A 13,035-nucleotide genomic window follows, 5' to 3' on the forward strand; every position below is an offset into this window, starting at 1 on the left:
AGGCCGGCGGAAGTAGATTTGCTCTCATACCCAGAAGCGGAAGAAAGCCAAACCTCAGCGGGATTCCCGACTCCACCGCCTACTCGCGCGCTGTGCATGCTGGGCCTTGTAGTATGTTTCCCGAGCTGTAGGGCTGGGTTGTAGGTCCGGAGTCGGCGGGCGCAGGATGTGAGCTCACAGCCGATAGTGCAAGCAGCCTACAGGCCAGAGGCGGCACCGAGTCCGCTCGCCACTCGGCTGAGAGAAGGGGCGTCCTCGCGGACGGTGAGTACCAGACGTGTGGGTGCAGCGGGAAAGAGCAGACTCTGCCGGGTCCTGGGCAAAAGGCACAGGACGGCGCGCGGGATGGAGTTCAGGTCCTCTCTTGGGACCACGAATCTCAGTTTCTCAGAAGAGGAGGGGTGTGGCGGGAGAGCACCCTGCACTGCCAGGAGAGAGGTGGGCTATCCCTTCATTTCCACAGGGGACCCTTTGGGTAAAGCCTAAGCGTCGCTCCCAAGATTTCTGACCTTTCTAGCGAAAATCAGCCTTCCCACCCTCTCTCTGTCCATTGTGTCCTTCCTTTAGGACCCCAAGTCTGCACTACCGCGATCGTTTGCCCTTTGTTCTGTTTTGCTCCCCTTGAGGTTCCCGTAGAGACACGTGTAGGTCCCTAGCGAAGTCCCGAGGGAAGAGCACTGAGGCTATCGGTGGAAACTTCATCCTCGCAGAAATTTCTTTCTAGGGCGTCACCTGCCACTGGACTCTTGGAACTCATTGGTCTGGTGGAATTTGATCTGACGTCACGCAGGACTCAAAAGTGGCTGCTTTGTGGGAAAAGAATAGATTAGCTTCGGATTTGATTTCTTCAGTCGGCAAGCCTAGTCATTGAGTTTCTTTGATTTGGTAGAGCGTGTATATATGTGCTTCCTTTGATTCCGGGGAAATAGGGATTGAACACAAAACATGTGAGGAACTTGCTAAAACTATTTAAAGGGTTATTTTTGCTTTGAGGTAGGGCAATTGCTTACCATTCTAGCATGCTGCTGTCACTTATTGTTAGTCTTCTGGGGCTCGTTTCATTCATATTCTACCAGAGAAGCAGATAAGCCACCAGAAGGATGTGCTACATCACACAGCACCACCCTAGCTCATCCCTGACAGCCCCACTCCCAATCCAGAGACATACCTGAATCTTTTCCCAAACAGTTTTAGTCTTAACAAGCTGATGTGTGCTGAATACTTAACAGTGTGCCATCCTCATTTGAGGAACAGCATCCTGGGTTTCACCTGGAAGGCATGAGGGGTAACAGGAATCCACTGAGTGTTCTGGCATTTAAAGAGGTCGACTCCACTTTGGGATTTTTGTTTCTGTCTCCAGCCTTGCTTCTGTGATCCATGCCTTCATCATCTCTTGCCTGAACCACTACTTCCTCTGATCTCCCCCTTCCCTCTCATGCACCTTTGCAGCCCTACACAGCATCAGGTAGTTCTTGGAAGCTAGAAATAAATCAGATCATACATACCTCTTCCCTGCTTAAAGCCTTCCAGTCGCTTCCCAAAGCATATTTTAATTCACAGAAAACCCAGCTCTTTGTGGTCATGTAGCACTTGCTTTCCCCTGCTTTCCATCAGACTGCCTTCCTCCTTCTTTAGCTGAACCTTAGCCACGATGTCACTACTGTTCCTAAAACTTGTTCCTTTTCGGCAGTTTGTGTGTGTGGTAGCTTTGCCCACGTGTTATGACTGGTACCCACGAAGACCAGAAGAGGGCTTCGGATCCTCTAGAACTGGAGTTAGAGACCACTGTGAGCTAGTAGTGTATGAGTGTTGTGAATTGAACATCAGTATTCCGGGAGGCCGCCAGTGCTCTTAACTGCTGATCTCTCCAGCTCCATAAAACTTGTTTCATTTTTAAAAATTTAAATGTATATGTGTGTGCCTGAGTGTATGCATGTGCATGTAGCTGGCAGCAAAGGCCGGAAGAGGGTGTCAAGTCCCCTGGAACAGGAGTTACAGGTTACTGTAAGCCTATTGATGTGGGTGCTGGGAACTGTACCTGGGTCTTCTGCAAGGGCAGTACACGTCCTTGCCACTGAGCCATCCCTTCAGCCTCTAAACCTCGCTGCACATAGGAACTTTGCACTTGCTGCTAGAGTATACTTTCAGGCCTTAGCTGAAATGCCATCCTCCCTTGGTCTCAGGCCTGATAGTTCTCATGCCATTCTCGTATTCTCGGTTACATCAGTCATCTGCTTCTTGGTTCCCTTGTTTATAGTCTGTCTTCTGGTTTGTATTCTGTTTTTCTTTGAGACATGGTTTCTCTACATAGCCTTGGCAGCCCTGGAACTTCTAAGTACTAGGATTAAAGGCATGCACCATTATGCCCATCTTGTCTTCTACTATAGTGTGAGTTCCACGAGGACAGGACTCTTCTATATTTGTTCTTTTCTATTTCTAGTGCCTGACACAGTAAGAGCATAGTAAATGATAACTTTATTACTATTTTTAAAGTCTGGTTGGGCTGGGGATGTAGTGTTCCTTGAACTACCTGAAGCAAGGACACTGTCTTTATATGGTTCCTACTGCTTAAGTAACAGGTACCAAATAGTTTTATTGTGAAGTGAATTAAATTAGATAAAATATATACCCAATGCCTATAATATTCTCTGCTACATACTAAGCATGCAGTGAATTTAGCTATGATACTTTTTTCTTTGGTGAATGGATATCATTTTTTAGTTTATTTAAATTTTTTTTAACTTTATGTGTATGGCTGTTTTGCCTGCATGCTATCTATATTCCATGTGTGCAGTGCCCATAGAGGTCATAATTTGGCATCCGATCCCCTGGAACTGATGTACGAGATGGTTGTGAGCTGCTATGTGGGCCTGGAAATTGTACCCAGGTTCTCTGGAAGAGAAGAGCAGCTGGTGCTCATAACAGCTGCTGAACCATCTTATCAGTGTGTGATGGGTTTTTTTTTATTATTGCTATATTCTTTTTTGGTTTCTTGTTTGTTTGGGTTTTTTTTGGTTGGTTGGTTCGTTTTTTGTTTTTTGGGGTTTTTTTGTGTTTGTTTGTTTGTTTGTTGGGGTTTTTTTTGAGCCAGGGTTTCTCTATGTAAGAGTCCTGGCTATCCTGGAACTTACTCTGTAGACCAGGCTGGCCTCGAACTCAGAGATCCGCCTGCCTCTGCCTCCCGAGTGCTGGGATTAAAGGCGTGCACCACCACCACTGCCCAGCTTTCTTTTTGTTTTTTAAAGACACAGATCCTACTATTTGGCCCAGGTCGGCTTCTGTCTCACTCTGTATTCAAGACAGGGCTTGGACTTGAAATCCCGAGTGCTTGCTGATATCACAGGTGTATACCTCTGTACCTCACAGTACATAATAATATTTGGGGTTTTGTTTGTTTTTGAGGCAGAGTCTCTTGTAACCCAGACTGGTCCCAAACTCTCAAGTTAGCTGAGAAACTCCTGGTCTTTCTGCCTCCATTGGCCTATATCTAGATTACAGGCAAGGGCTCTATTTAGTTTATGTGCTGCTGGGAATCAAACCCAGAGCTAATACCTGCTAGAAAAGCGTACTACATTAAGCTACAACTTACTCTTTCTTTTTTTCCCTCGAGACTGGGTCTCTGTAGTTCAGACTGCCTCAGCCTTCCAAGTACTGGATTGTACGTGTGAGCCGCCACCCTTGGCCTGGTTAGCTATAGTTTGGATAAGCCAGAACATTATAGCCAAGGGTGTGGGCACACACATTTAATCCTAGCACTAGGGAGGCAGAGGCAGGTGGATCTCGGTGAGTTTGAGGTCAGCCTAGTTTACATATCGAGTTCTAGAGCAATCAGGGGTATATAATAGAGAGACCCTGCTTCAAAAAGCTGTCATTATAATACAATTGTCTCAAATACCAAATCTGAGGATGCTCAAGTCCCTTACATTAAAAGTTGTTGTTATATTTGCATATAATCTATGCACATCCTCCTGAATTCCTTCTGTCATCTCTGGATTATTTAAAATACCTAATACTATGTAAATGCATGAAGTATGATGCACGTAGTTGTATCTATATGTATACAATTGGTTGTTACAGTGGGAATGATAACCACAGTAAGTCTGTACCTGTCCTGTTCTGTAAAGATGTAATTTTGTTTGTTGGAGGGTTTTGTTGTTTTTTTGGTTGTTGTTTGTTTTGATATAAGGTCTCTTTTATAGTCCTGACTGTCCTGAAACTCCCTCCATAGATCTGGCTGGTCTGGAACTCAGAGAGTCTCTTGTCTCTGCTGAGTTTTTGGGTTTTTTGTTTGTTTGTTTGGTTGGTTGGTTTGGTTTTTTCGAGACAAGGTTTCTCTGTAGCTTTGGTGCCTGTCCTGGAACTAGCTCATGTAGATCAGGCTGGTCTCAAGCTCACAGAGATCCACCTACCTCTGCCTCCTGCGTGCTGGGATTAAAGGCATGTGCCACCATATCCATCTAGGACTCATTTTTTTTTTTAATTCAGAGTCTACGGGTTTAGAATTTAGAATATAGGTCACAACAACAAAAACAGAATGCAAGCCTGAACAGAACGGAAGATGAACCAACTTTTCCTTTAATCATTTCTCTGATCGCTGAACTGTTAGTTTTTCTTTCCATATTCCTTGATCATTTTTAGGGTCATCATCATATCTGTTCTCCCCATTCTTGGTGGAAAGGAAAAGAAGAGAGATAGGGCTCTCAGGAAAAAACAACAAAGTAGTCATCCTGTGTTCTGCCTTGAAAAATGGTGACAATTACAGGAACTTGGGACAAGGCTAATGCCAAGATAGGGGAAGGTCAGGAAACCCCGTGGGAACTCAGGTAGCCCCTGCCAAGCTCCCTGGCTGGCTGCCTCCAGGGCTGACCCTCTCCAACCTCTTAGAACCACACTCATGTTATTCCCAGATCCAGGCTTCCTTTAGCTGGTGCTAACCTGAGTCCTGGAGTGGGCTACTCCTGAGACAGGAAATGCATCCTGTCCCTCTGACTCTGGGGAAACTCCTAGGCTGGCTAGATTCCCAGTTGATTAGTCTGGAAGTCTGGAATCCTGGGAATATTGGTAAAACATTTTCTGGAGTCAGTATGGTGGATCCCAGGGTGACCTGTTCATCTGGCAACCCAGAGCAGAGCTGAGCGTGGAGGAGTTTATGCTCCCAGACCTGTGAGAGAGTACTGAGAGCAGCACGGGGTCGTTTCTGCTGTTGCCCAGTGTCCTAGTTTGCTTTCTGTTGCTGTGATAAAATGCTGTGACCAAAAGCAACTCGGGGAGGAAAGAGTTTATATTTTGCTTACAGATCCCAGGTCCCAGTTCTTCACTGAGGGAAGCTGGCGAAGGAACTGGTGACGGGAACTGAAGCAGAGCCCATAGAGGAATGCTGTTGGCTTGCCAGCCTGCTTTCTTATACCACCCAGGACCACCTGCCCAGGGATGGCACTGCCCGCCGCATCAATTGTTAATCAAAAAATGCCCCCACAGGCTTGCCTCCCGGCCAATGTGCTAAAGGCATTTTCTCAATTCAGGTTCTCTTCCCAAATGACTTTAGCTTGTGTCGACTTGACAACACTAACCAGCACACCCAGGAACTTGGCCTCTGCTCGGGAATGTATGGGCTTATCTAGAGAGTAAACTGTGTCAGAGTTCCTCCTGCTGTCCCCTTGTGAGCTCTACCCTGCTGACACCCGTGTTCTCCTGCCTCTTACTTACAGCACTGAGAGTATGAGGTCCTGGCCTCTGTGGGCCACTCATTCGTGACCACCTCCACCACGGCAGAGCCTTCCAAGCCTACCTCCTGCCGTGTGGTGATCTACCTGCAGCGGGAGATGTCAGGGGACACCTGTCTGTGCCCAGCCTCAGGGGCCAAGCCCAAGATAAGTGGCTTCAAGGGAGGCGGGCTGGGCAACAAGTACGTGCAGCTCAATGTGGGTGGCTCCCTGTACTACACCACAGTGCGGGCCCTCACCCGGCACGACACTATGCTCAAGGCCATGTTCAGTGGGCGCATGGAGGTGCTGACCGACAAAGAAGGTGAGACATGGTATCCGGGCATGCTGGGCAAGGGAGGGAAGGAAGGGGGCATCCTGGGATGACATCAGGGCAGGGCTTAAGCTCCATAGATCTAAAATCTGTATCTTTTCCTCTTCACTTCTTACAGGTCTTAATAGAGCTTCAGAATTCCTTGAAATGGTACATAGAATGCTGTATGTTCATATATCATCCAGAGGAAAAAAGACTATACTTAAAATTTAATATTCAGGCTAGGTGTGGTGGCACACATTTGTAACCCTAGCACACATTTGTAACACTTGGAGATGGGACAGGAAGATTAGAAATTTGAAGCCAGCCTCCACTACATAGCAAGTTTGAGGCCAGCCTAGGCTACATGAAACTTTGTCTCAATGAGAAAAAAAAAAGTTATCTCCCAAATAGAATCCAGGAATGCTGACACATGCTTGTAATCCCAGCACTCGGGAGGTTGAGACAAGTCAATCTCAAATCTGAGGCTAACACATGGGCCAGGCATGGTCAAACATGCCTTTAAATCCCGGCACTTGGGAGGCAGAGGCAAGTGGATGTCTGTGAGTTCGAGGCCAGCCTGGTCTATAAAGTGAGTTCCAGGACAGCTAAGGCTAAAAACAAAAGGCTGATATATGTGTATGTACCCAAATAAGTAAGATTGTCATAAACACAGTAGCAGAGACTGGTGGATTCTGTATTACCAGGGTGACCTGAGTATCCCCAAGCCTAGACATTCAGTCCTCCGCTCTCAGGGATGCATGAGTTCCTGGACTCGGAATGGGAAAGAGCAGCACAGACCTGAGGCCTGGAGTCTGCGTGCATCCCTGGCCTGGGCTCTGCACTCTGATGGAGCTTCTTTCCTGGCTGCCTGCTGCCTCTCTCAGGTGGCCTCTCCTGCATCGGACACAGCTGGAGGCTAACAGTAATCCTTTTGGATCCCTCCATATTCCTAGGCTGGATCCTCATAGACAGATGTGGAAAGCATTTTGGCACCATCTTGAATTACCTCCGAGATGACACCATTACCCTCCCACAAAACCGGCAAGAAATCCAGGAATTGATGGCTGAAGCAAAATATTACCTCATTCAAGGGCTAGTGACTATGTGCCAGACCGCCCTGCAGGTACAGGAAGAGGTGGTTGGCTTAGCAGGTCGGGAATCGTCTCTGGAGACATTAGGTTTGGCTCCTGCAAAGCTGTGTTGGGAATGAGGTTGATGAGTCCAAACTCAGAGCAGCGGGTGCTGCCCAGGCCCAGCACACTGCTTGGCAGCACAAACAGGCTGTGCCTTTAGTTCATTCACTTAACCAGCTAAGCTTGAGACTTGGCAGTGGGGATCTGCTTACTGGCTAGCAGTTACCTATTACCAAAAACGTCATCATCTGCCTGGTACCTCCTCACCAGGCAGGGGGTGGCAGTGGCCGAAGGCCTGGGGAGGAACCTCACTAGCGTAAGATCCTAAAGGCGGCTTTCTGCTCTGTGTCACCAGGACAAGAAAGACTCCTACCAGCCTGTGTGCAACATCCCCATCATCACCTCCCTGAGAGAGGAGGACAGGCTCATCGAATCCTCCACAAAGGTATTGGGCACTCTGCGGGCCTAGGTCTGGGGACACCAGGCTCCTGGCCCTGCCCTTACTCTCTCTTCCCTCACAGCCTGTGGTGAAGCTGCTGTACAACAGGAGCAATAACAAGTACTCATACACCAGGTATGGCAGGCATGGGGAGGGTGGCAGAAGCAGCTAGAAGGCTGAGCTGCCAGAGCCGATTCTGGGCAATAGGCTCAAGGGACTTCACAGATTCCTGACACACACAGCCTGGGGCTGGGTTGAATCCACCTTTCCTAAGGGCAATGAACAGGCATAGGATGGAACTCGGGACAGAGACATTTGGGATTTGTTACATGGCCTGGTTAGGATGTAGATGATAAAACGTGAAACACGCCTGTAATGTGTCATAACAGGAGCATGCCAGGGATTTCCGTCCCTACTGTCTTAGTGGGTGGAGAGGGTTGCTAGGAAGTCATGAGCTGAGTCCTCCTGAAGCCTGTGCTCCTGACCATGTCCACATGACAGGCCATGGTTAGGTAGACCTAGGCTCAGCTCTAGAGTCTCCTGGTCCCCCGTGGACACTGCATCACCCCCACAGTAAAAGGACCCTGACTACCAAGTAGCAGTGAGGGACCCTTTCTTCCAGGCTTCAGGAGGGGTCATCACTTCTTTGCCTCAGTGTTCTCTGCTGTAACTGAGAGCCAGTTCCACCCCTCTCTTTCCCTCACAGGCCCCAAGTCCTACAGGTTCTTCTCTGCCTCCCTGTTCCTCTGCCATGTCTTCATTTTAGCATGATAAGGGAGGGGGGGAAGGGAAAACTCAGAATGTTCAAAAGCCCTCCCTCGTGCTGGAACCTCATTTCAGGCTTGCTGGCCCTTGTGGTTTTCCAGCAATTCTGATGATCACCTACTGAAAAACATTGAACTGTTCGACAAGCTGTCTCTGCGCTTCAATGGCCGCGTGCTCTTCATCAAGGACGTGATTGGTGATGAAATTTGCTGCTGGTCTTTCTATGGTCAGGGTCGCAAGCTGGCAGAGGTTTGCTGTACCTCCATCGTGTATGCCACAGAGAAGAAGCAGACCAAGGTATGGGCTTTCCTCTGCTAGGAGACAGATCCCACAGACTCCAGGCTGGAGAACTGCTCTTGCCTCAATGCACCCTTCCCACAGTAACAACTTTCCCAAACATGGTATGTTGCTGCCAGGTAGGACAGGGCCAGAACAAAGGGGAGGGTCAGAAACTGTTACCAGCTCTGAGAAAGAAACCCACTGACCAGCAAGGAACTTTCTGGTGTCCTGGAAGGACCAGGTCTTTGAAGCTGTCACAACTCATCAAGTTGTAGTTCTGGTCCCACCACTTCTCAGTTGTCTGACTTTGTGAAGCCATTTCAACCACATCAGTCTGTTTTTTCCTGCTTAGAGACGGGGATGAGTCTGAGTGTAGCCAGTACATGGCAAGGGTACAGCTCAGAAGCAGCAGCATGGTGCGGCTTTCCACCGCAGCCCCGCTCTAGCAGCCAGGCCAGCAGGGAGTTCCCGGTCAGCTGGCTCCTGAGCCAATGGATGGCATCACAGTGCCAGATGAACACAAGGCACCTTATGTATCCTTTTCTTTTTGGAACAGGGTTAGTGAAGCTCAGGCTAGCGCTTGCTACATAACCTAAGTTAGCCACAAACACATGGCATTCCTCCTGCCACAGCCCCTAGGACTACAGGGTTACAGGTATGGTCCACTATAATCAGCTGTATGAATTACTTGGTAGGAACGATTTACATAGACTCAGCTCCTCCTTTCTGCAGAGGCTAGCAGGTGTCCTCCCTGGAGTATAGACTTGGATACAGCTGGGTTTTACTGAGTGGAATACCAAGCAGATTATCTGGGAAGTGACGGAAAAGAAGGGCTCAAGCATCCAGACCCAAGAACCTTAGCCCCGGACTGCCTCATCGCCTGAGGCAGAGCAGTCTGCTGAGGACTGTGTGTGAGGTGGGAGTCTGGCGATGGGTGTGTATGAGGGCGACATGACGTGCAGTGGAGTCAGTCGGGATTCAGGCCTGAGTCACAGCAGAGGTGGCAGTGCCTGTCTTTTACCTAGGTGTCTCTTCCTTCTTCCGTGTACCCCTCTAACCCTCACAGCCCAGCTGGAGAGGAATGTACAGCAGCTCAGTGTGACAAGTTTGCTAGGATTGTGGGATCCTGATCTCTTCCCTCCACACTGGTCCTAGGGATGGGCTTGCTGAGCCAGAAAAGCAACAGAACTGCTTATCAGAGCTCCTTCTTCATTCCTACATTTATTTGTGTGGGTGGGTGGGTAACAGACAGGACAGCCTGACTTCCAAGGCTTCGTGGAAGAGCAAGACTCCATCTTGTCCCCTTCTCCCTAGGTGGAATTCCCAGAGGCCCGAATCTATGAGGAGACACTCAACGTCCTACTCTATGAGACCCCTCGAGTCCCTGACAATTCCTTGCTGGAGGCCACAAGCCGGAGCCGCAGCCAGGCTTCCCCCAGTGAAGATGAAGATACCTTTGAACTGCGGGACCGTGTCCGCCGCATTCACGTCAAGCGCTATAGTACTTACGATGACCGGCAACTTGGCCACCAGTCTACTCATCGAGACTAATGAGACCCTTAGGAAGTCAGAGCATGAAGCCACGTCTGCTGTCCTGTGGAACACACCCCATTGGCCACCTATGCTGCTCCTGCTAGCTGGGAGCCTGTTCTAGCATGTAGCAGTGCCAGGCCCTGCTTGGTAGGTCAGGGAGCCTGGCAGAGGAAAGGCCACATTGTCTTACCTGGTCCTCCTCCCCCATCACTTCTAGATGCCACCCCACTTCCTGTCTGACAGGGAGCTACTTCTGCTCCAGGATGAGGGCACTGACTTCCACCTCCTGCTGAGAACATTCCCTAGGCCTTCGGCCGAGTGCCCCTTTCCTCTGCTGAAGAGCTCCTTCAGTTCCTCAGCTGAGGTACATGGGAACATCTCTGTTCTACAGGAAGGGAGGCTTCTGGTGCTGCAGGATTCAAGTTTGAACAGAAAGGGCAGCCTTCTTTTTTCCTAAGGTTTTAAGCATAGGTATCACCTGATTTTTTTTGTTTGTTTTTAAATCTAATTGTTAATATGGTGGCCTTGCCTTTAATGCCAGCTATGGAGAGGCTGAGGTAGCATAACAAGTTATAGGCTAGCCTAGATAACTTAGCAAGACCCTGCCTCAATATAAAGTTTTAAAGAGAGGGCTAGGGGCATAGCTTAGTGGTAGAATACTTACCTCGTATTGAGTGTGGCCCTGGGTTCAATCCCCAGTACTGCCACACTCACACAGAGCACCTAGGAAATGACTAGTTTCTAGTCTGGTGAGGGAGAACCTAGGACTAAGCATTTGTTACCCCTGCAGGATGCCAGGACCCCACCTAGGCGGACACATACACACTACACTACACTTTTTCAAGGCCCTAGGACTCATCCTTTTTGTTGTTGTTGTTATTGTCTTTTTTTGAGACAGGTTTTCTCTATAGCTTTGGAGCCTGTCCTGGAACTAGCTCTTGTAGGCTGGCCTTGAACCCACAGAGATCCGCCTGCCTCTGCCTCCTGAGTGCTGGGATTAAAGGTGTGCACCACCACCGCCCAGCTTCTAGGACCTAACTTAAAAGCACTTTGGACACCGTCATTCAGGAGTATATTCTGCCTTGACCCAGAGCTTTTTCTGACACTAAATCCCCTCTTGCAGATTCTGAGGGAAGAGATAAAGAAGCAGTTAATAGCCAGGTGTGCTGGCGGATGCTATGATGCCAGCACTCAGAGGCTGAGGCAGGAGGATCATAAGTTGGAGAGCAGTCTGTGCAATGTAGTTAAAGTTCCAGGCTAGCCTGGGCTACAAAGAAAGACTCGGTCTCAGGAAAAAAGTAAACTGACTAGCTCTGGCTTTGTCAACCTGACTGGCCAGCCCAAAGAATACCAGGAGGGGAAAGATGCCCAAGTTGAGGCTGTGGTTTTAATAGCACCCTATGGGAAAAGATACCTCACCCCCTGTGGGGTCACATCACTGACTCAGACCTAACACAATTGTTTGGTTTGGGTCTCATACTTGCATATACTCAGCTCTAAGACATGCTGTACCCATAGACCATAAAGCCAAAGGCTATGATGTAGGCCAGAAACATATACTGCAGCAGAAGGCTATGGAGCCATCAGCTAAAGACCACAAACTCTTGGAGCCCCATGCTGCCAGTAATGCCCACAGATTTGGCCCAGGTTTGGCCATGCCCAGCTCCTAATGTCATATCCCAGTTTATGTTCTGGCTCTGGGTGGTGGTTCTAGTAACCAGGGTGACTTAAGCCTTTTGAAAGGCCTTTATTTCTTTTGGGTCACCTGACCATGGAGGTAGCAAGGTCTAGACTGGATGTGAACTATTCTTCTGGGCTTTGGTTTTCATCCCTTTGCTGGTCTTGGCCCTCTTAACTGGATTCTTTCCAGAGAAATGTTGTCACTGGAGGGAGCTGTTTGCAAGCCTGACAAAGTGTGGCCCTCAACAGTGCTCACAAGAAACACAGGTTGTCAACTCCATCCCTTGACCACTCTTATAATTGCCAAATGGCTGCACGTAGCTCACCTATGGGCAAATGCCAGGCCCAGGGTTGGGCTCTCATAAGGCCCTGACCTGACATGATAGAGCAGGGGAAGTGTGACTTGGTAATCAGGCCTTTGATGTGTCTTGACTGTAGAAAGAGATTTGAGCTGTTCGGGTCAGGCGCCTGGCGACCAGCAGCTACTGGTCCTTCAGATTGCACTGGAAGGAAGATGACAATCCATTTTTTTTTTTGGCCAAATTTAGGCTTTGGCTTTGAGGCTTTCCCACAGACTTTGGAATGTTGTAGCATGAGGCCACTGATCTATTTTCTCAGCTGTCCCCAAGAAGCCCTTGAACGTTCAGATTCCCGGCTCCCTGCTGCATATTTCTAGTTTGTTCCTTGACCTCCACATCCCCTTTAGCCTCTACTTGGTGCTTTGAGATCCACAACCTCAGGTGTTCAGTGGTGTCTAGTCCTTGGGCCTAAGGAAGAACAGTAACAAGAGTCCAGGGCTGGTCATTCATCTTTTACTGAAAATATCTTGGTTTAAAGAAAACACTAACACCAAAGTGATTGACCTTCTTTGTTTGGACTTTGTGGGATTTCCCACTCCTAGTCCTACAGTAGCTCTTGGCAGGATGAGTTTTTCAATGCAAGCAGCCCAAGGGTAGTAAATACAAAGTATGGATGAAGGTCAAACTGGGAGCTGTTAACAAACACCAAGCAGCTACTGGCTTTGATGAACTGGGGTGGGTGTGGCTGGTCTGCCTGAAGAGTAGCACAGGTTCCATGAGAGAATGTGTCTTTTACTGTATACCTGCAATCCTTGATTGCTTACCCTAAGTGACAGAGGTAAACACTAACTTCTAATAAAATTGTGTTACACTGCTATGGTGCTGAGTC

The 13,035-nt window shown here is 48.6% G+C and overlaps 1 protein-coding gene across 1 annotated transcript; it reads left to right on the forward strand.

Annotated features, from left to right (window-relative positions):
* Window positions 1-127: 127 nt before the first annotated feature.
* On the forward strand, window positions 128-13,023 carry Tnfaip1 (TNF alpha induced protein 1). The gene is made up of 7 exons (XM_041664248.1): window positions 128-264; window positions 5,709-6,027; window positions 6,972-7,141; window positions 7,507-7,596; window positions 7,673-7,725; window positions 8,457-8,652; window positions 9,949-13,023. The coding sequence occupies exons 2-7, from the start codon at window positions 5,823-5,825 to the stop codon at window positions 10,183-10,185; spliced, it is 951 nt and encodes a 316-aa protein (XP_041520182.1). The 5' UTR covers window positions 128-264; window positions 5,709-5,822; the 3' UTR covers window positions 10,186-13,023.
* Window positions 13,024-13,035: the final 12 nt, after the last annotated feature.

This window comes from Microtus oregoni, unplaced genomic scaffold (genome assembly GCF_018167655.1).
Source record: "Microtus oregoni isolate MIOR12 unplaced genomic scaffold, Mior012 000015F_ref0000493, whole genome shotgun sequence".
Taxonomy (NCBI): Eukaryota; Metazoa; Chordata; class Mammalia; order Rodentia; family Cricetidae; genus Microtus; species Microtus oregoni.